At 41.2% G+C, this 24,204-nt stretch overlaps 1 protein-coding gene across 1 annotated transcript; it reads left to right on the plus strand.

Moving 5' to 3' along the window:
* The first annotated feature begins 894 nt into the window (after positions 1-894).
* On the plus strand, positions 895-22,636 carry LOC143737821 (serine/threonine-protein kinase Nek4-like). Its single transcript, XM_077229686.1, has 9 exons — positions 895-907; positions 2,845-2,969; positions 3,085-3,169; positions 3,400-3,500; positions 3,955-4,038; positions 4,120-4,187; positions 4,281-4,364; positions 5,689-5,743; positions 20,822-22,636. Exons 1-9 carry the CDS (start codon positions 895-897, stop codon positions 21,893-21,895), a joined length of 1,689 nt encoding a protein of 562 aa, XP_077085801.1. The 3' UTR covers positions 21,896-22,636.
* Positions 22,637-24,204: the final 1,568 nt, after the last annotated feature.

A 24,204-nucleotide genomic window follows, 5' to 3' on the forward strand; every position in this document is an offset into this window, starting at 1 on the left:
AGCACGTTTGAGCTTCAGCAAGAACCAATGAGGTTCATTTCCATGTTACGCAGCACGTTTGAACTTCAGCAAGAACCAATGATGTTCATTCTCGTGTTATGCAGCAAGTTTGAGCTTCAGCAAGAAACAATGAGGTTCATTCTCGTGTTACGCAGCACGTTTGAGTTTCAGCAAGAGCCAATGATGTTCATTATCGTGTTACGCAGCATGTTTGAACTTCAGCAAGAACCAATGAGGTTCATTATCGTGTTACGCAGCACGTTTGAACTTCAGCAAGAACCAATGAGGTTCATTCTCGTGTTACGCAGCACGTTTGAGCTTCAGCAAGAACCAATGAGGTTCATTCTCGTGTTACGCAGCACGTTTGAGCTTCAGCAAGAACCAATGATGTTCATTCTCGTGTTATGCAGTAAGTTTGAGCTTCAGCAAGAAACAATGAGGTTCATTCTCGTGTTACGCAGCACGTTTGAACTTCTGCAAGAACCAATGAGGTTCATTCTCGAGTTACGCAGCACGTTTGAGCTTCAGCAAGAATCATTGAGGTTCATTCTCGTGTCACGCAGCACATTTGAACTTCAGCAAGAACCAATGAGGTTCATTCTCATGTTATGCAGCACTTTTGAGCTTCTGCAAGAATCAATTAGTATTCAGTCGAATTATATGTTGAATACTAAAAGGCTTTGATAAATATTATTTAAAATGTAAATATGATGGATCTTTTTTTTTCCCTTAAAGATGGATCAGCGTCACAAATTTTTGAGCAGTGCCTCAGACCACAGCCCGAACAAAAATCCTATTGTGATCAGTGAGTATAAATTTCAAATTGAATTTAAGCAACATCATGTTAGCAGCATAAAGCATCGAATCTCCTTCAGAAACCACAATCTGATGGCAATGGTAGACAAAGGTAGACTGCAGCAGGGAAGGACTGAAATATTGCATCTAATCCACTTCATGTTGTTTCTATTATTATTATTATTTATAAGCAATAAGTTGAACATTGAACGTTGAACAATATGTCAATAAATCTACTGATCCATCAGCCCCCAAGTTAAACCTGCCAAGTCTCCATCATGGCTCCTCCCTCCGTTGACTCCACCGCTGGCCTTCGTCCTGGCTCTGGTCTGGGTCCCCGCCTGGCTCCTCCTGCTCCTGGCTCCTCTTGCTCCTGGCTCCTCCTGCTCCTGACTCCTCCTGCTCCTGGCTCCTCCTGCTCCTGGCTCCTCCTGCTCCTGGCTCCTCCTGCTCCTGACTCCTCCTGCTCCTGACTCCTCCTGCTCCTGACTCCTCTTGCTCCTGGCTCCTACTGCTCCTGGCTCCTCCTGCTCCTGAATCCTCCTGCTCCTGCTCCTGACTCCTCCTGCTCCTGACTCCTCCTGCTCCTGACTCCTCCTGCTCCTGGCTACTCCTGACTCCTCCTGCTCCTGCTCCTGACTCCTCCTGCTCCTGGCTACTCCTGCTCCTGACTCCTCCTGCTCCTGGCTACTCCTGACTCCTCCTGCTCCTGACTCCTTCTGCTCCTGGCTACTCCTGCTCCTGACTCCTCCTGCTCCTGGCTCCTCACTCCTCCTGACTCCTCCTGCTCCTGTCTACTCCTGCTCCTGGCTCCTCCTGCTCCTGGCTACCCCTGCTCCTGAATCCTCCTGCTCCTGACTCCTCCTGCTCCTGACTCCTCCTGACTCCTCCTGCTCCTGACTCCTCCTGCTCCGGGCTCCTCCTGCTCCTGACTCCTCCTGCTCCTGGCTACTCCTGCTCCTGACTCCTGGCTCCTCCTGCTCCTGACTCCTTATCCTGGATCCTCCTGCTCCTGTCTACTCCTGCTCCTGGCTACTCCTGCTCCTGGCTCCTCCTGCTCCTGGCTCCTCCTGCTCCTGGCTCCTCCTGCTCCTAAATCCTCCTGCTCCTGACTCCTGACTCCTCCTGCTCCTGACTCTTCCTGCTCCTGACTCCTTATCCTTGATCCTCCTGCTCCTGTCTACTCCTGCTCCCGGCTCCTCCTGCGCCTGGCTACTCCTGCTCCTGGCTCCTCCTGCTCCTAAATCCTCCTGCTCCTGGCTCCTCCTGCTCCTGACTACTCCTGCTCCTGGCTCCTCCTGCTCCTGGCTACTCCTGCTCCTAAATCCTCCTGCTCCTGGCTCCTCCTGCTCCTGGCTACTCCTGCTCCTAAATCCTCCTGCTCCTAAATCCTCCTGCTCCTGACTCCTCCTGCTCCTGAGTCCTCCTGCTCCTGGCTACTCCTGCTCCTGACTCCTACTGCTCCTGGCTTCTCCCACCCATTTATGTTTTAATACAGAATCTTAATTACAAGCCCTTCATCAATGTTTAGTTGTTGTTGTTTGGCGTAACTCAATGTCATTGTTAGTCGTTTAGATCAGATTTTAGTTAGATACACAAAAAAATCTGATTTAGAGTGACAGTGTGACCGTTACTACCTGATCTTGAATCAGATGTATACATATTAAGACATTTTAATGACACATTTGTAAAATAATAAATAATTGTAGTAGTTAATTGTCTCCTATTAGCCTAGTAAATAGGCCCATCATAATCATGCGAAACAAACCCCAGAAATAAATAATATAAAATATCAGGAGTTTTATATTTAATAGTATTTTAAGTATTTTATTACACATTCAAGAAAATATGTACAGGTATGTAAAATGTGTTTTTATGCAAATTATACTGAGTATTCATTGTATTTACACAGTTTTGAACAGTTTCTGGTGCTTCAAAAGAATTGCGAAGAAATTGGTTCGGTTGATTCAAAGTTTGGAAAAGCTTTGTTTTTTCTCATCTCTAGTGTTTACAGTATTTTGTAGATACTATTCTAAATCTTGATTTTAGAAGTACTAAAAGAACATGGATACACCATAAAGGAAGAACTTGGACGAGGGGTTTCAGGAATAGCATTTCTTGTGGAAGACTCAGAGGGAGATCTTTATCTGGTCAAACAGATGGATTCCGGAAAAGTAAGCATTTACTAAATAATACTCAAGTATTGAAAATAGAAGCGAAAGCTTTTCCTCTCCAATAAAGATGAGTGTCGCTAAAGTTGTTTTTTTCTTCTTCTCCTCTTATGGAAAGGAGCTGGATACTGTCAAAAATGAAGTTGAGATCTTGAAAACTCTGAACTTTGGATATATTGCTACCTATGTGAAATCATTTGAAGGTTTTTTTTTTCTTTGCACATTAATGTTCCTTTATTCCAAATTAAAAATGTGGTGTTTTGTTGTGTTTCTTTTTTTTATAGAACTACTAATCACAAACATATACTGTATAGTGACTGAAGAAGGATAACACAATTAGCTAAACAAAAACATCTGTATAGATGTCTAAAAAATTAAGCTTTTTTTAATACACAAATTACATATTTGTCTGACTGGATGTTGATTTATTTAGATAAAGATACAGGACGCTTTTATATTGTGATGGAGTATTGTGAAGGAGGTGATCTTTCAAAATTGATGCAAAAACAGAAAGGTGTTTTTGAAGAAAAACAGGTGAGTTTCTTATGCAGACATACCGTATATTCTATATTCTGTCCTTTAAACAACCCTCACATAAAACTTTCAAAACTTTTTGATTTAAAAACATCTAGTATGATATGACCCATAAAACACACACACACACACACACACACACACACACACACACACACACACACACACACACACACACACACACACACACACACACACACACACACACACACACACACACACACACACACACACACACACACACACACACACACACAGAGAGAGTTTATGTAGCTGTCTAAATGGGGACATTGCACAGTATTCTATTTTTTAATATAATTTATAAATATTATAATCTAACAACAATCACAGAAAAGGTTTACATTTTTACAATTAAAATTAAACAGTATTTACTTTATTTAAAAACACACACACACTCACTCACACACACATTGGGATTTCTCCATGTGTGCAGATCCTTGACTGGCTGGTTCAGATGTGTCTGGCTCTGCAGTATCTCTTTAAGAAGAACATTATTCATAGAGATATTAAACCTCAGGTATTCACTGATAAAATTCAAAAATCATATCACATGTAAAGTTAAATCTGTAAGACTTATGAGATTTCTGTTGTCATGTAGAATGTCTTTCTGACTGAAGATGGTTACATCAATCTAGGAGATTTTGGATGCTCAAAGGCATTGGAAAGGTAAACTAATAACAAAAATATGATCTAGTGATGGATAAAAATGAAAATTATTGGCCAAAACCAAAAGCCCGGGACTTTGTTTTTCCTCTGCAGTGCTGATGATTATGCTAAATCAGTTGTGGGTGCCCATCTCTACATCAGCCCAGAAGTTTATGAGAAAAAAAATAATTACAAGAGGTATGCTTTTGATCAATTGAATGTATATAAAATATTATTCTGTTCAGCATTATGAAATGCTTGTTAAAATGTTAAAAGTTACAATTTCCTTAAAGGGTCACTCCACCTCTGGAAAGATGAATGTGTATTTAAAATGGGTAATATATGTAGAAGAAATGTGAAATTATTTTTGAATTTGGAGCTTTCTAGACTGAGAAAAGACAGAAAATGTATTTTTGGCTTATGTGGATGAAAGACAACAACTCCCAGAATGCAGTTGCTTCGCTGCCCTAAGAGGCCACGCCTACCGGTAACAGAGCGCAGTAGCTAAACAACAAGTCTAGGCTACTAGTGAGTCTCCGTGAGTCTGCCCGAAAATGTGTTTCGAGATCGCCCAAAATGTCCGGGATTCGGCTTTTGCGTTCTACAGTCGCCATTCATCATGTTTACTGTGGCGAGCAGGACGAGTGAAGACCGTGTGGAGAACGGCGCGAGGCCGGTGGCGTGATTACTGATGAGCGACACCTGTGAGACGCACCGGTCTCGTATCTCTCACGGAGGAGCGGGAATTTTCTTAGCAATGTTAAAACGCACATCAACCGATCACTTGTTTAGCGTTCATGCAAACACTACATTCAGATTCACCAATCAGAATGAATTCAGTTAGATTGAAACAAAAGCTGTGCATGTAAACAATGAATGGCGACCGCAGAAAGCAAAAGCTGAATCCCGGACATTGACGGCCGGACATGTCTGGGAAAAAGAGGACGGTAACCCTTAAAGTTACTACTCAGCTTTCTCCACAGAACAAGAGCCTGCTAGCTTACCTTCCAAAAAAGATGGCTGACACTATGTGTAATCCCAATCCTCCATAATGCATCTGTCTGCGTATTCAGTACCTTCGTCCATATTTTCAAAAAGTTTCTGCCGGTGAAATCAAACGCACTGGCACTGATCTGTGATTGGTCTGTTAGCGCATTAGGTCCAATCCCCTATGGGCGGGTTTGAAAGGGTGAGATCTAGTGCTTGTAGTCTTCACAGAAATCCCCGGTCTACACTTCCTCCTACAATGACGTAAAATGACGATTTTTGCGTCATTGTAGGAGGAAGTGAAAAAGGTAAATAGAGGATTTCTCTCGTCTCAGGGGAAAATGAAAGAGTGTTGCACGACCATTCAATATTATAACTGTGTTTCTAACAATGGAAAGCTTAATGCAAATGGGTGGAGTGACCCTTTAAGTTCTTTACATGAAGGTTGACTATTTTAACTGTAAAAAAAACTTTAATTTATCAATTGAGTACAGTATACTTCTTAATTTTCATTGTCATGCATCGTCTGTTTTAGTGACATATGGTCATTGGGATGGTTGCTCCATGATCTCTGCATGCTTGATGTGTGGGTGAGTATTTTTCTTCTTCAAAAAGTCCTGTATAAAATCATACAGATGCAAATTACAAAAATATAACTTGATGGGTCTGTTTCAAATACCTAATAAAAATACAGAGCACAGTGCTTTTTCATGGTAACTGAATAAAAGGCTTCCTTGATTTTCAAATATATTGAAATTAAATATTAATATAAAAATGATATATTAAATAAATATTTAAAATTCTCAAAAAATGAGGAGTGGATGATATGACCGAAATCTTATATCACAATATGAATTATTATGTAGAGATAAAAAAGTTAGCTATTTTTGCTAAAAATAAGATTCCCAGCCAGCACAGCCATGAGGAGCCCACATGGACTTGATCTGGTCTATCTAACTGGGACCGAGTCAGGCCCTGTTTACACGAGAATGCTCGTGGGTGAAAACGTAAAAATATTTTATCAGATGTGCCTTTCGTTTACACGGCGACGGCGTTTTTGGGGCTTAAAAACGCAAAAAAGTTAAACCACCCACCAGAGTGGAAATCTTAAAAACGCTCCACCGTCGCGTTCCTGTCTAAAGGGTAAAAACGCAAATCTGCTCACGGTGGCTCTCGTCGCGTACGTGTTTACGTCACAGGCAAGCGCCAGTAGAGGAACATAACAACCAACATGTCGGATTATTTCCATACGTCGGACCTTCAAGTTGCCCAAGCAGCTCTGATAAACGTGCAATAGGGCTGCACGATTAATCGCACGATATTGTTATGCGCATCTAATCAGTAAAGCCGGTTCCTTGATTAGTAGTAAATCACCTTCACCTGCTTTCAGATGGAGCGGCATTTACTACAAAGAGGCGTAGTTCACTGACAAGCTGAGCCAAATTGCGTTGAGATATGGCTCAGCTTGTCAGTTAACTACGGCTCTTTGTACACAGCAAAAACTCAGTGTTAAATTAACACTCCTGGGAGAGTATATGAGCAGTGTTGTGCAAGTTACTTCCAAACTGTAATACATTATATATTACTTGTTACTGTTATTTAAAAGTAATTCATTACCTTACAATATTACTGTCTCAGAATTGTAATGCGTTACATTACTCCTGTATTATTTTTGAGTTACTTTCACCAAAATAACTATACAGTAGTAGAACTTAACATTCTAAAATGACTAGGGCTGTAACGATATGCGATATGGAACCGAAATATATCGGTTGTAATTCTGTGAATTAAACTGCGCAAATCAGATGAAGAAGGGTTGGCTCTCCACAGAACATAAAATATTTATTTTATTTTATTTTTCGTTTTCTCATTTATGAGGAAAAAACAATGTTACAGACGTGACAGTTCTCCGTTACGGACGCGACTGCTCTGACCGAACTTTCACAGAGACCTTACACACACAGAAAGCCTTTCTTTAAATGTTTGTGATTAATGCTGTTGATTGCAGCATAGCTGAGATTCTGCATAAATATCCAGAATTTGAGATATAATATAAAGGATTTCTTAAAAGTTGTACAAAAAAAAAGATTATTTCTTTTAGGCACACACAGATATCAAGATTCAGTCAATGCATCTCAACAATGGTGACGAGCAGAATATTCAATTAGGAGAAGTAAATTACATAGACACTTCAGATCATAATTTATTCATACCGCAATGCATGATGGGAGTGTCTGTGTTTCTAAATAAATGCATTTGAAAGTGATTTGATCAGAACAATTTTTAATAAATGTTTTGGATTATAAGAAAAATACATTTATCATATGCTGTAGTACCACTAAACTGTTGCTATCAAGTTAAACCAGATCATCTGAAAGAGTTTCATTTTTCAGATCACAGCATGATTATGTCAAATCATAATCAACACTATCAGATCACACCTGTCTTTGTTCATTTGACTGTAATAAATCATTAACAGCAGAAAAACAAAATTTAAACTTAATGTATACGGATCAAGAGCCCAACTAAAGCAAACACTGATCGCCATAACGGTGGCTTACAATTTTAGATTTTCTCCTTCAGTGATTCTGCTTGTTAACATCAGGTGTCTTCAATAATGCTCAACCATCACTAAATTAATCACTTAATTATCTCATTAACTTTAACACTCGTGAGTGTTAATTTAACACTCATATCTGCATCATATCGTCCATCTGAAAGCAGGTGAAGGCGATTTACTACTAATCAAGGAACCGGCTTTAATGATTAGATACACATAACAATATCGTGCGATTAATCGTGCAGCCCTAACGTACAAGAGTCTTTTTGCTGTTCGCTTCGCCATGTTTTGATTTCACGCTACTAGGGAGAGAAGTAGAAGTAAGGTTGTACGCAGGCGCGCGGACTTGGTGTTGTTGTGTGGCAGTGCTTCACATTGCCACCTAGCCGCCTGGAGTGCATACTACATCGAATTTCACACACTTTTGCATCACCATATGCACACAGACCCAACATCCCCCCCCCCCCCCATAACGCTCGTCTAAACGCAGAATAAAAAGTGATAATGCAACGCCACTTTTGCGTTTTCTCTTCAGATCGTTTCCGTGTAAACATAGCCTCAGTTTTGTTCTCAGTTTTCATGTAGGCCCAACATGGGTTTTCCCAGATTAAATGAAAACTGCTCAGTTTGCACTACAGGGTGATAAATGTAACACTGAATTAGTCTTGATTTAATGAGATAATTCAGTGATTAATTGAGTGATGATTGAGCATTATTGAAAATAGCTGATGATAACAAGCACAATCACTGAATAAAAGAGAAACACAATAACCTCAACTGACTTCCAGCCAAAGCATTAGATGAAATCAACTGAAGATAACAGAAAACATTAAGGGTTTACATGACAACGATATGCCTAAAGGGATAGTTCACCCAAAAATAAAAATTAGCCCATGATTTACTCACCCTGAGGCCACACTTGAACTTGATGCACAATAGCCGGCACTTGATGCACTTGATTCCACTGTCGGGCCAGTGCGAGCCAGGGCTTTAAACGGGCCCCGCCGGGCTAATAGCCTCGGGCCAGTAGCACAGGGCCGAAAATCTGCTGTGTTTCCACTGTCGGGCCAGAAGCTCCACAGTGCTTGTGGCAACGCCTGTAACATGCCTGAAACGCGACTGGCGCTGTCACGCACTAGCACGCCCGACAGTGGAAACGCGACTGGCGCTGTCACGCACTAGCACGCCCGACAGTGGAAACGTGACTGGCGCTGTCACGCACTAGCACGCCCGACAGTGGAAACACAACTGGCGCTGTCATGCACTAGCTCGCCCGACAGTGGAAACACGATTGGCGCTGTCACGCACTAGCACGCCCGACAGTGGAAACGCGACTGGCGCTGTCACGCACTAGCACGCCCAACAGTGGAAACTCGACTGGCACTGGCACGCACTAGCACTCCCGACAGTGGAACCGCGACTGGAGCTACTATTGTACGCGGCTATTGTAATGATGAACGCGATTGCCCAGTCCTGTTTGTTTGAACCACAAAGTGGTCAATTGCTGTTATTATGTTGTGCAAGTTGAAGTGTTACTCTTTTGGTGTAAACTGATGCGTAGGCCGTCTGCCGGAAGATAATTATTTTAGTCGATAAAGTTTTAAATATGGATATTTTTCTTACATGAACACATCGCTTTACTTCAGAAGGACTTAATTAACCACCACAGAGCCATGTCGAGCACTTTAATCATGAATAGATGCCCTTTGATGGACTTCCAAAGACAGACAACCATTCACTCCCATTATAAAGCTTGGAAAATCTAGGACATTTTTTAATATTACTCCGATTGTATTCGTCTGAAAGAAGAATGTCATATACACCTAGGATGGCTACAGGGTGAGTAAATCATGGACACAATTGTCAAAACGATTCCCATTCACACGGATCTGTGAAAACGACAAAAAAAGTTGTATTCTGCTGCCAGGCCATTAGATGGCGATGAAACACTATAGACCAGTGGTCTTCAATATTTTTAATATTCATGAGAGCCGCACTGATACGACAAATTCAATAGGAGAGCCATTTTTACAGCAAAGTATAAAAAGTTACATTCAGTCATAAATACCATGTAGGCCTATGCTTATCAATCTGTAACCCTTGAACATACAATATGCAATGCAATAAATACAAAAGGGTGGGGTAAAAAAACATTATTTATGATTTACCAGTCAAATTTGTAACTGAGACAAGATGATTTCCCTTAATGACAAAAAAGGAGGATTTCCAGAATATACTCATCCAAGAATTACCTTAAATATTTTTTTTCTACATTACCCCATCATGTATCTAACCATACATACAGACGATTGGTCTGGGAACGCCGCCGGGAACGCCCCGTCACGTGATGTGAATTTAGCCTGTGGGGGAAAACGTACTCGGTTACGTACGTAACCTCGGTTCTCTCTAGAAGAGGGAACGAGTATTGCGTAAGTTGCTTACGCTACGGGTAAAGTCATCTTTTCTCGAGATATGAAGCCAAAAAAATATTTTTTATTTATTGTCAACACAGTGCAGCAGCCAGCTGAGCTAGAGCAGGCTGTCTAGCGTGCTCATTGGCTGCCCTGCGGCAACTGCAGCAGCCTACCACTGATGGCGTGACGTCACGCCCAGTGAGGACGCTTCGCGCCCTCTATGTGTCACAGCCCGCCAGGCTTAGCGTCTAAAAGCAAGGCTCGGAGGCTGCTTCTCTGGTTTTCATCGACTGAAGCGAAAGTCACTTGTGGCGCGAGCACGGCAGGTTACGCAATACTTGTTCCCTCTTCTAGAGAGAACCGAGGTTTCATACGTAACCGAGTACGTTCTCTTACGAGAGGTTCTCTCGTATTGTGTAAGTTGCTTACGCTACGGGAACCCCTTGTCAACGCCGTGCACGCCAAGCATCCACTACATGAATCCCAGGGAATCCCGGGGAACATAGATAAGTGGGAACAAGGTGGCCAGCAGCGCGGGCCAGCACATGTGAATAAGCACTCATGGGGAATACAGAGCGGCGCTGCCGGTCTATAAATATATCAACCCATATGGTGCAGCTCAACCAGGACAGCTGAGTCATGTGAGAGTAGTCTGCGCATGATCAGATCTGGGCAGAACATACAACCCACTCATACTGACAGAAGTTTAGCCTGCAAGGCGGGAACTCCCAGGTTATAAAACCTGACAAATTTGGACGGGTAGGTCCAGTCCGCCGCCTCACAAATGTCATGAATGGAAATCCCGCTGGACCAAGCCCACGACGAGGCAACGCCTCTAGTGGAATGAGCCCTGATGCCCAAAGGGCACTGCAGACCTGTAGACACATAAGCATTCGCTATAGCGTCCACTATCCACCTAGACAGGCTCTGTTTCGAGGCGGCGAGACCTTTGGTGCGCCCACCAAACGAAACGAAGAGCTGCTCCGAACGCCTAAAAGGGGTGGAGCGCGTAATGTAGGCTCTCAGCACCCTGACAGGGCAGAGGAGACTGACACCGCTCTCATTGTCGGATGCTGGCAAAGCCGAAAGTGAAATGACCTGTGCTCTGAAGGGAGTGCTCAGCACTTTAGGGACATAACCATGTTTAGGTTTGAGGATGACCATAGAGTCATTTTGTCGGCACACCATTTGGAGAGCACAGACCATTTAGACGCATAGAGCCGCCTCGTAGAGGGGACTGCGTAATTGTGTTCATAACTCCCTCTGGCCAGACAACGTGTATCCGTTGATTAACCATACGTGCAGAGACCAGCTCTATGGATGGGGATGCCAGATCGAGCCGCGGGCTTGAGTGAGGAGATCCCTCCTCACCGGAATCGGCCAAGGGGCTGTTCGTGACAGCCGCGTCAGATTTGGGCCAGCCCGTCCTCGTTCTTTGAAAAGAACATTGGGCAGTGAGCGTTGTCTTCTGACGCAAACAGGTCAACCTCCGCTTTGCCAAAAAGGCGCCATAGCAGCTGGACTGTCTGGGGGTGCAGGGACCACTCCCCTGGGGGAACGTTGTCCCTGGACAGTCTGTCTGGGCCGTCGTTCAGATGGCCTGGCACATGCGCAGCTCTCAGTGAGCGCAGAAAGTGCTGAGACCATACGAGGAGGCGTTCTGTCAAATTGCAGAGATTTCTGGATTTGACACCGCCCTGACGGTTCACATAGGACATCACGGACATGTTGTCCGACCGAACTAGAACGTGGTGGTCTCGTATGAATGGGAGAAAGTGCTTCAGCGTGTTCTCGACCGCTATAATCTCCAGACAGTTTATATGAAGGTGTTTCTCTCGGTCTGACCACAGGCCAAAGATCGGTCTGCCCTCGAGGAGAGTGCCCCAACCGGAGTTGGAAGCGTCTGTCGAGATGACCTTTCGGTATGAAACAGCCCCGATCATCACACCGCGCTGGTACCAGGCGGCCGCTAACCAGGGCTGCAGAGCTGAAACGCAACTCTGAGTCACTCTGATTTCCCTGCAGCCGGACGCCCAAGCCCGGCGAGGCACCCGAGCATTCAACCAGCGTTGCAGCGGGCGCATGCGCAGTAAGCCCAGCTGGAACACTGCTGCAGCTGATGCCATACAACCCAGCATCCTCTGAAATGTTTTCAGAAAAAGCGATACTGCCCTTCTAGAAAGATTTGCGTCAAACACAGCGCGTGCTGCGTTGATAAGCGAGCCATCATAGCCACAGAGTCCAGTTCTATCCCCAGAAAAGAAACTGAATGGCTGGGCAGTAATAAGCTCTTGGTCCAGTTGACCGTGAGACTTTTCAGATGTCTGAGAAGCACTGTTCTGTGAGATGAAAGTTATATCTCTGACTGTGCCAGAATAAGCCAATCGTCCAAATAGTTCAGAATCCGCATGCCCTGATTTCTCAAGGGGGCGAGAGCTGCGTCCATGCACTTCGTAAATATACGGGGTGCTAGGGACAGGCCGAACGGAAGGACGGTGTATTGATAAACCTGACCGTCGAAGGCGAATCTCAAGAATGGCCTGTGACGGGAAATTATCTGTATCAGAAAGTAGGCGTCTTTCAGATCAAGAGAAATAAACCAGTCTCTCGGGCGAATTTGCGTGAGAATTTGTCTGGTCGTGAGCATTTTGAACGGTCTTCTCATGAGAGCTTTTTCAAATATTTTAGATCTAAGATAGGTCTTAGAGCTCCGTCCTTCTTGGGCACGAGAAAATAACGTCTGTAAAAGCCTGACTCGCACAGAGAAGGAGGTACCGGTTCTATGGCCCCTTTGCACAGTAGCTTGGCTATTTCCACATGAAGTAGATGTGCTACTTCCACTTTCACTTTCGTCTCGGTCCATGCTCAAAAAGCGAGGGGGGGCGGCGAGCAAACTGTAGTGAATCGCCTTGTCTTATTGTGCTTAGCACCCATTCTGATATCCGTGGAATCGCTTCCCATGCTTTTACATGTATAGCTAGGGGCAGAATGGCCTCCGGGTTCCGATCGCCGCACTTCGTGGGCTCTGGAAACTGAACCAGAGATATGGGCGCGACGCGCACGCCCTCGGTGTTCGAATATGGCGGCTCGCTGCCAGCAATGGCTGGCCGTTTTGTGTGTGACGTCCGGATTGCACTGAATGGGGAACGTTCTGTGATCACTTTGTGATGCGCGAGCGGCTTCCGGGGCGAAGCAGGTGTGTGCGTGGACGTGGCCTGTCCGGCGGTGGCAAAAGCGCGCCGACAAGGGCTGACGTGGTCCTGCAGGCTTTGGACAGGAGGGCAGACTTTGAGTGCCATCTCGCAGAGGGCGGACAAAGGTGCGCTTCTATCGCCTCTTCCACTGGGGGGATGGATTTGTATGGCGACGACCACTCGAGGCCGAGCCGGTCCACGGCCCACGGTCAGCTCAGCATCCACGCTCTCCCGAGTCCGGCCAGATTCCTGGATCGAGGAGGGGATGGAGTGTCCGAAGCCAGGATGGTACAGCTGTCAACCGTGGCGTCCTTTTCGGCTTCCTCACCTGAAATGGCGGCAGTGAGGGCCGAAGCCGGCAGCTGAGCGTCCGGGAGAGGCGGAGAAGGGGAGAGCGAGGCTCGAGGGAGGGGCTCCGGCGAGCATCTCGCTGTGGCCTCGGGCTCCGGCGGCCTCTGAGAATCGCGTTCCTTCTTACGCGGTCCAACAGAGGGCCGAGTGACAGCATCCATGTTGAAAACTTCGAGTCGAGCCCGCAGGGTCGACATCGGAAGCTCTTCACAGTGGACGCAGCATCCCGTCGAGAGGGCGAGGGCTGCCGAGCCCAGGCAGAGAGCGCAGATAACGTGGCGACCTCCTGTGCTGAGCGGGGCTCTACACGAGCCACAGGAAGTGCGAGGCATTTTGAGAAAAACCCCTTGCGCTCTTTTAGAAAGTGTGTGTCGCGGCGGCGAACACACACAGCAATGCAAAGTAGCAAAGGATACTCGTCGCCGGATAGCGTAGCAGGCAAGGAAGGCTGAAGGCGGCAAAGGCGACCGGCTTCCTCAGGCGCTTTCCTCTGCTTACAGTCGCTGGTTTCGACGGCGGCGGCTTCTCTCAGAGCCCAGGATGCGAAGAGCTTCGCTGAAGAGATGAAAATCAGAGAAGCAGCCTCTGAGCCTTGCTTTTATACGCTAAGCCACTCCCATTCTGGCGGGCTGTGACGCATAGAGGGCGCGAAGCGTAGCGGACTTTACCCATAGCGTAAGCAACTTACGCAATACGAGATAACCTCTCATAAGAGAACATTGCCTTGGCGCTCATTGAAATACACGTGACAATCATGGCGAAGAGGTGCTGTGTCGTTTTTTGCACCGCCAATAAACCAGACTGATCTCATGAAATGGCGTATGTATGACAAGCCAATTCGTATTTCCATTTTTGGCGTGCTATCAACACGCATAATCGCTTTTCAGCGTGTTTATCAACGCCTTTGACTTAACGTTATATTACTGTATTATGTATATATAGATATATGACCTACCCCAACCCCGTCCCTAAACCTACCCGTCACTGGGGTTAATACCATTTATGAGTGTACTCCTACCATCCTAGGAAAAAAAAGATCGCTCCACAGATGTAGATATAGATTTTGCTTCGTTTCGCTCGGACATTTAACGGCGTACACATACACGCGGAATCACTCGGACATTTAATGGCGTAGACATACACGCAAAAGATTTCGGCGTGGACATACACGCGGATAGCTCAAAATGCGTATAGATAACACGCCACTTGACTCGAAAGTGGTGTGTATGTTTACGCAAAGTCATGATGTCATGTTGAATAAACAACCAAATTATGAATTGAAGTTCTACATCCTTTGTAATAAACACACAGAACCGGAAAGGAGGACAAAATGGCTACAAGCAATAAATAGTAGTGTTTAATACTTCTGTTATGTTCTGTAATACCTCTATAGTACTTCTATAGTATGTCCCAAAATACTATAGTATTCCTATAGGATTACTATAATATTTTGTCCTAAAATACTACAAGATTCCTATAGTTGTTTTTCATTAGGGATGTCTCATTCACATTAGCGTTATCAGCTGAAGGCTCACTTGATAGGCCAATCGCTACAGTCTACACTCAATACAGACTGCAGTCTGTGAGTTAGGGATAACTGTCAGCACAGTCCCTCGGCAACTTCGTACTACTGATCACTGTTTTACAAAAGGATTAATAGTTTGGAGTGAAGCATACGCACAATTGTTAAGTGACAAGGTTTTATGGAGTTATAGTATGCAACATACGAAAGTTGATTGAGTTATAGGCTAATGTTACACACTCAAAAAAATGATTTGTTGGCTTTAATTAACTTTTTTATGTCCACAGGTCCCACATAACTGGGTTACATTAAACAAACATAATTTGTTCATGTAACTTCAACATCATGGAATTAGTTCATTTTAAGCGGCCCAATTAATTTCTGAGCAGAGTGTTAAATGAACACTGAAGCAGTGTTAAAGTTAATGAGATAATTAAGTGAATAATTGAGTTATGATTGAGCATTATTGAAGACGTCTGGTGTTAACAAGCAGAATCACAAAGGAGAAAACCAGAATTTTTAAGTCACCGTTATAGTGATCAGTGTTTGTTTTAGTTGGGCTCTTGACCCTCACATTATTAACTTTATATTTTGTTTGGCTGCTGTGCATGAGTTGCCACAGCCAGATGAACAAATAGAAAAGATGATCTGATGGTGTTGGTTGTGTTTTAAAATAATAATTTCACAGTCATTTGACCTAAATCACAGAACTCACATAGAGCCCAAATTCTGAGTTAAGTTTACTTTATGATTATAGCAGCACTTTTATTGTAGAGCATTGCATTTTTACACTTTTCAATGAAAACGAAATGTTCAAATCAATATATAAATAAAATTGTATATAAAATAAAATAAAAAAATGTTCAGAGGTGATCTGTTTGTCACCATTGCTGAGATTCATACGCTAATTATTGATGTCTGTGTGTGCCTTGATAAAAAAACAATATATATTATTGATTTTATCATTTATATTTCATTGCAAAAGGAAAAAATGGTACGCTCTACAATGATAGTGCTGCTGTAATCCATAAGGTAAACATAAATCTTAAAATTGGGCTCTATAAGAGTTCAGTAATTCAGACAAATGAATGTAAAATAATGATTATGTTAAAACACTATCAGATGACCTTTTCAATTTGTTCATCTGGCTGTTATAACTCAAGTACAACAGCCTAACAAAATCAAAAGTTAATAATGAGAGGGCCAAGAGCCCAACTAAAACAAACACTGATCACCATAATGATGACTTTAAATTCCGGTTTTCACCTTCAGTGATTCTGCTTGTTAACATCAGGTGTCTTCAATAATGCTCAATCATCTCATTTAATTATTCACTTAATTATCTCATTAATTTTAACACTGCTTCAACGTAGCCCAGTTATGTGCAGCCTGTTGACATAAAAAAGTTAATTAAAGCCAGCATATCAGAACCTGTTGACATAAAAAAGTTAATTAAAGCCAACATATCAGAACCTGATGACATAAAAAAGTTAATTAAAGCCAACATATAATTTATTTGAGTGTGTTGAAGTTACATGAACAAATTATGTTTGTTTTAGGTAACCTAGTTATGTGCATCCTGTTGACATAAAAAAAGTTAATTTATGGAACCTGTTGACATAAAAAAAGTTAATATATGGAACCTGTTGAGATAAAAAAGTTAATTAAACCCAACATATAATTGTTTTGAGTGCAGCTACCGCAATGTCTTACCTGGAGATTAGGGCTGGGCGATATATCGCATCACATTCTTATGCGCATCTCGTCAGTAAAGCCGGTTCCTTGATTAGTATTAAATCGCCTTCACCTGCTTTCAGATGGAGCGGCATTTACTACAAAGAGCCGCAGTTCACTGACAAGCTGAGCAATATCGCATTAATATCGCGGACGTATCGCCAGCGATAATTAATGCGATATGGCTCAGCTTGTCAGTTAACTACGGCTCTTTTCACACAGCAAAAACTCCAGTGTTAAATTAACACTCCTGCGAGTGTATATGAGTCCACACTCAAGAGTATTGAAGTTAATGAGATAATTAAGTGATTAATTTAGTGATGATTGAGCATTATTGAAGACACCTGAAGAATCACTGAAGGAGAAATTCTCAAATTGTAAGCCACCGTTATGGTGATCATTGTTTACTTTAGTTGGGCTCTTGACCCTTATATTATTAACTTTAGATTTTGATTGACTGTTGTATCTGAGGTATAACTGCCAGATGAACAAAGAAAAAAAATAATTTGATAGTGTTAGATTTATTATGACAATTATCAATTGAACTTTGTTTTGATTTATGTTATTTGTTACAGCATAACTGAGATTCTGCATAAATATCCAGAATTTTAGCTATAGACTAATATGAAGGATTTCTTAAAAGTTGTTTTCTAAAAAAATAAATCTTTCTCATTAGGCACACACAGATATCAAGATTCAGTCAATGCATCTCAACAATGGTGATGAGCAGAATATTCAATTAGGAAAAGTAAATTACATAGAAAATTCAGATCATAATTTATTCATATTGCAATGCATGATGGGAGCCATTAATGAGTTGTGATTGATGGCAGCCACTGCAACATGCTTTATTATTGTCACCATTGTTGAGATTCACAGGCTGATTATTAATGTCTGTGTTTCTAAATAAATTTATTTAAAAGTGTTGTGATCAGAACAAGGTTTATTAAATATTTTAGATTACAAGAAACATACCTATACTCATATATGCTCTAAATTCACGAAGTTGTTGCTAACAAGTTAAAACAAACTATCTCAAAAAGGTTCATTTTCAAATCACAGCATGATTATGCCAGAACATAACCATATCACACTTTTCTTTGTTTGTTTGACTTTTATAATTAAATAACAGAAGACAAACATATTTGAATCGAGTATATAAAGGTTATGAGCCCAACTAAAGCAAACACTTATCGCCATAACGGTTGTTTACAATTTGTGATTTTCTCCTTCAGTGATTCTGCTTGTTAACATCAGGTGTCTTCAATAATGCTCAAACATCACTAAATTAATCACTTAATTATCTCATTAACTTTAACACTCTTGAGTGTTAATTTAACACTGGAGTTTGTGCTGTAGAGTAAATGCCGCTCCATCTGAAAGCAGGTGAAGGCGATTTACTACTAATCAAGGAACCGGCTTTACTGATTAGATGCGCATAATAATGTCATGCGATATATCGCCCAGCCCTACTCAAGAGTGTTAAAGTTAATGAGATAATTAAGTGATTAGTTTAGTGATGATTGAGCATTATTGAAGACACCTAAAGCAGAATCACTGAAGTAGAAAATCTAAAATGTAAGCCACCGTTATAGCGATCATTGTTTGCTTTAGTTGGGCTCTTGACCCTTGTATTATTAACTTTACATTTTGTTTGGCTGTTGTATCTGAGTTATAACTGCCAGATGCACAAAGAAAAAAAAGTGATCTAATGATGTAGGTTATATTATGACAATCATCATTTGACCTTTATGTTTATGATTTAAGCTATTGGTTACAGCATAACTGTGATTCTGCATAAATATCCAGAATTTTAGATATAATATAAAATATTTCTTAAAAGTTCAACAATGGTAATGAGCAGAATATTCACTTAGGAAAAGTAAAATCATAATTCAGATCATAATTTATTCATATCGCAATGCATGATGGGAGCCATTAATGAGTTGTGATTGGTGGCAGCCACTGCAACATGCATTATTATTGTCACCATTGTTGAGATTCACAGGCTGATTATTCATGTCTGTGTTTCTTTAATAATTCTAGTGAAAATGTCTTGATCAGAACAATGTTTATTAAATATTTTGGATTATAAAAAAAATACTGATAATCATATGCTGTTGAATCACAAAGCTGTTGCTATCAAGTTAAACCAAACTATCTCAATAAGTTTCATTTTTCAGATCACAGCATGATTATGCCAAAACATAACCAACACTATCAGATCTCACTTTTCTTTGTTCATCTGACTGTTATAAGCCAATAACAGCAGACAAACAAAATTTACATTGAAAGTATAAGGATCAAGAGTCCAACTAAAGCAAAAACTGATCGCTATAACAGTGGCTTACAATTTGTGATTTTCTCCTTCAGTGATTCTGCTTGTTAACATCAGGTGTCTTCAATAATGCTCAATCATCACTAAATTAATCACTTAATTATCTCATTAACTTTAACACTCTTGAGTGTTAATGTAACACTCATATCTGCATCAAATCTTCCATCTGAAAGCAGGTGAAGGTGATTTACTACTAATCAAGGAACCGGCTTTACTGACGAGATGCGCATAACAATGTGATGCGATATATCACCCAGCCCTACTGGAGATTCAACCAGATAACAAAATATGTCTGGAAACAACACCTCCGGCCATTTGGTTGGGTCATTGACCCAGTTTTTAATTACATAAGGGCAATCATAACCTATTGCAGTTAATTTTGCAATGTACCGTTGCCAGTCGGCAGGCGTCAATGACTCGCAATACAACATTTTTGTCATTCCAATACACACAACGTTCGTGGTGTTTTCCCCCACGCCGACCACGCACCCAACTATGACTAGTTGCCGACTGTATGTAGCTATCCAAGAGCACATATAGCGTTAAGAGACCGATTGATGAATCTGAATGTATTGCAGTTTACATGAATGCTAAACATCATGATGTGATACATGATCGGGTTGATGTGCGCTTATTTATTTATTAAGTCAAAAGATTCAAATCGGAATAGATTTTTTGACATGCGCACACTGCACAAAAATACAAAGTTTCCCGCTGTTGTCGCTTAATAACCATTCTCCTACATTGGTTCTTTATTTGTTTTAAACAGCACACTTAATAGTTATACAATTCATTATTTGGAGACTATAACATATGAACCGTTGTGTCATGCAGTTTGTATTAATCACGCTGTAAATATGCCTAAAACTAGTCGTCTGTGGATGAGAGTCTGAACCGAGGACTTGGTGAGCCATTGTCCTGCCTTCACTTCACAGATGTTGAATGAAAGGAGAATTATAGAATGACGGGACACTCATTTATACAACACGTTATTCAACAGGAACAACTGCTGGTTCAGCGCGTCATACATCGTCCTTTTTCGGTTTTCAATCGATCAAGTGTTATGTTCTCTCGTTTAGATTAGAAAAGAAATAAACCACCCCTTTCTATCCGATCGAAGTTATTTGTAATAGAACTGACACTTTGTGTCAAACTGTGTTTGTAATGGGTTATGTTATAGCCCTACTTGTTTTTTTATGTTTTTTTATGAAATATCTACAGTGACTGCATGATCATATGTATTTTTTACTGCCATGCGAGCCACAAATAAAAGCCTGCCAAGCTGCGCAATGAGTTACACTGCTATAGACTGAACACGTAATACACATGAGCATGATGCTATTTTCTTCAGAGATTCACGTTGTGTGCTGTTTACATACATTTTCAAAAACTTCCACTTTTGAAACCCGTCGGCTGACATTATCTTAAAACATTTTCTCTTGCTGTTCTTACCATAACAAACACAGCTACAGCAATCAGAGAATTTATTTCAGTTTTTTTCTTCAACCACTGCTGAAACTGACTAGATACTTAATTTTATTTTTTTCCTCCACAGGCAAATAACATGCAGCGACACATATTACATGCTGCCAGCATGACAGGAACCCCCCCTCCCATCTCAGAGAGATACTCAGAGGAACTGAGGGAGTTGATCAGACAAATGCTCAGCTGTGACCCTCATACGAGACCTTCAGCTGATGAGATTCTAGCAAAACCATTCCTGAAAGATGCATTAAAGAGAAATAAGAGAATTCCAGAAGCACTTGAGCAAAGCTTCATGAAGTCCATCAATGCCTTTAATAAGGCCTATGACAATAACTATAAAGACATTGAGGGTTTAGTTAGTGAGTGGGGGAAAATAACAGATTCGATGGAGTCTGCACATTATAATGCCAGAGCAGGGAGTCTGACAGGTTCAGTGATCGGAGCCGCTGGAGGAATCACTGCATTGGCTGGTTTAGTTTTGTCACCGTTCACTTTTGGAGCGTCTCTGATTGTAGCAGGTGTTGGTGTTGGAGTCGGAGTTGCAGGTGGTGTAACAGGTGCTGCAGCCAACATTACTGATACAGTGCAACAAAAATCATTCAGAGAGAGCCTTGAACAAATTCAGCAGAAGTATGAATCTGTAAGCAAACCAATTTTCACACCACTGAATACACTGAGAAAGGTACTGAGAAAAATTACAAAGTTCAAGGTTTTTTTCGGCAACCCGGCTGTTGACAATGTACGCATGGCATGCAATGTAGACAAAAGAAATGTTTTTGGTGGCGCACAACTCGTCAATCTAGGTCTGTTGGCAAATGTTAGCAGAATTGTTACTCGGACTGCAGGAGTTGGACGAGTGGCAGCAGAAGCAGTCTCTGGTGTGTTGGGCGGACTATTACTCATAGCTGACGTCGCCTTCATAGTGATGGATTCTGCAGACATTCACCAGATGAGACAGGGAAAAGTAGATGATCCAGAAAAGGTCAATTCCAGTGTCCTCAAATCCATCGCTCACATGAGGAAAACACACAATGAGCTTTGCAATGTTAAAAAGGAAATAGAAAAAACAAGAGAGGAATTTAAAAAATATAAATTGGCAAGAGACAGAGAAATAGACAATGATTTAAATAGTTTAAAGATATAGATATGATTCGAGTTAGGTACGCATGCAACATCTTACTGATTAATCTATGAGCATGAGTGAAGAAAAAAAAGATTTTTTTAATTTTTTTGATCTAAATATTTAATATGTTGCTCACAATTAGGGCTGCACGATTAATCGCACGATATTGTTATGCGCATCTAATCAGTAAAGCCGGTTCCTTGATTAGTAGTAAATCACCTTCACCTGCTTTCAGATGGAGCGGCATTTACTACAAAGAGCCGTAGTTCACTGACAAGCTGAGCCATATCGCGTTCAAATCGAGGCCATATCGCCAACGATATTTAATGCGATATGGATCAGCTTGTCAGTTAACTACAGCTCTTTGTACACAGCAAAAACTCAGTGTTAAATTAACACACCTGGGAGTGTATATGAGTCCACACTCAAGAGTGTTAAAGTTAATGAGATATTTAAGTGATTAATTGAGGGATGATTGAGCATTATTGAAGACACCTAAAGCAGAATCACTGAAGGAGAAAACCGGAATTTCAGGTCACCGTTATGGAGATCAGTGTTTGCTTTAGTTGGTCTCTTGACCCTTATATTATTAGCTTAAGTCTTTGTTCGACTGTTGTATCCATGTTCTACCTGACAGATGAACAAAAAGAAAAAAATGATCTAATGGTATTGGTTATATTATGACATTCATCATTTGAACTAAATGTTTTTGTGATTTATGCTGTTGGTTACAGCATAACTGAGATTCTGCATAAATATCCAGAATTTGAAATAAAATATAAAGGATTTCTTAAAAGTTGTAAAAAAAAAAAACTTTCTTTTAGGCACACACAGATATCAAGATTCAGTCAATGCATCTCAACAATGGTGACGAGCAGAATGTTCAATTAGGAAAAGTAAATTACATAGACAATTCACATCATAATTTATTCATTCCGCAATGCATGATGGGAGCCATTAATGAGTTGTGATTGGTGGCAACAAGGATTATTATTGTCACCACGGTTGAGATTCACAGGCTGATTATTGATGTCTGTGTTTCTAAATAAATGCATTCAAAAGTGATTTGATCAGAACAATTTTTAATTAATGTTAAGGATTATAAGAAAAATACAATTATCATGTGCTGTAGAACCACTAAACTGTTGCTATCAAGTTAAACCAGATCATCTGAATGAGTTTCATTTTTCAGATCACAACATGATTGTCAAATCATAACCAACACTATCAGATCACACTTGTCTTTGTTCATTTGACTGTAATAAATCAATAACAGCAGACAAACAAAATTTAATCTTAAGGTATAAGGATCAAGAGCCCAACTAAAGCAAACACTGATCGCCATAACGGTGGCTTACAATTTGAGATTTTCTCCTTCAGTGATTCTGCTTGTTAACATCGGGTGTCTTCAATAATGCTCAATTATCACTCAAGTAATCACTTAATTATCTCATTAACTTTAACACTTTTGAGTGTTAATTTAACACTCATATTTTAACACTTTACACTCTTTAGTCTGGAGCCATATAAACTCCCAGGAGAGTTAATTTAACACTGGAGTTTTTGCTGTGAAATACAGTATATATAGTGTTTAGCTTTTATGGATTACTATTAGATAAATAATATAATATAAATAATTATATTTGTTTTTAGTGATTTGTGGGTAAATCAATTAAAGTCAAACCTGTATCTAAAGAATTCCAAGGGAAATCGCAAATACACAGAATATAATATTCTTCTTACTTCAGATTAATATCTTATTAATACACTTACTACTCATAGATAATAATTTCTGTAAGGCTCGACCCGACTCGACAATTAATCATTGATTTTCAGATTCTGAATGTGGTGTTCTAGTTTATTAGTTCCTTGTATTAATATCCCCGTGTTTCAGTGTTTGGGTTCTCGTTAACTTGAATGTTAAGTCTGGATGTTGTGTGGATCTGCCTCGGGTCTTCTGGTCTCCAGCATCAGAGCTCATCCCTCCACCTCGAACTGGCAACCTCTTGGATCCGCCTTTGCTCCTTTGCTTGATCTAAAATATATAATTTTTTTATTGCAGTACGAATTGTATGAAATCGCATGTCTTTGGGATTGTAGGACCGGAAAAACTGGAAGATCACCCAAACTCACACAAGAATCTAAATGATTTAATATGAATGGATATCATCGAGTTTGATAGATGTTTCGTATTATTTGAAATGTCAGTGCGACTGGTACAAATGTCTCATTCCCAGAGAAGTAAATCAAAAGGTAATAAGGTTTTAAGAGTTTAGGATAACTGTCACACAAAGGAATGTGGTCCCTAGCCCACCCCCAAAAGGTGTATA

This window comes from Siphateles boraxobius, unplaced genomic scaffold (genome assembly GCF_051911475.1).
Source record: "Siphateles boraxobius isolate OS27281-9 unplaced genomic scaffold, OSU_SipBor_1 130, whole genome shotgun sequence".
Taxonomy (NCBI): domain Eukaryota; kingdom Metazoa; phylum Chordata; class Actinopteri; order Cypriniformes; family Leuciscidae; genus Siphateles; species Siphateles boraxobius.

What these genes read in the sequence shown, in the direction of transcription:
- LOC143737821 (XM_077229686.1), top strand. An exon ending in CTATGTGAAATCATTTGAAG is followed by an intron (nt 3,170 to 3,399) that starts GTTTTTTTTTTC and finishes TGATTTATTTAG; the next exon opens with ATAAAGATACAGGACGCTTT. An exon ending in GTGTTTTTGAAGAAAAACAG is followed by an intron (nt 3,501 to 3,954) that starts GTGAGTTTCTTA and finishes CCATGTGTGCAG; the next exon opens with ATCCTTGACTGGCTGGTTCA.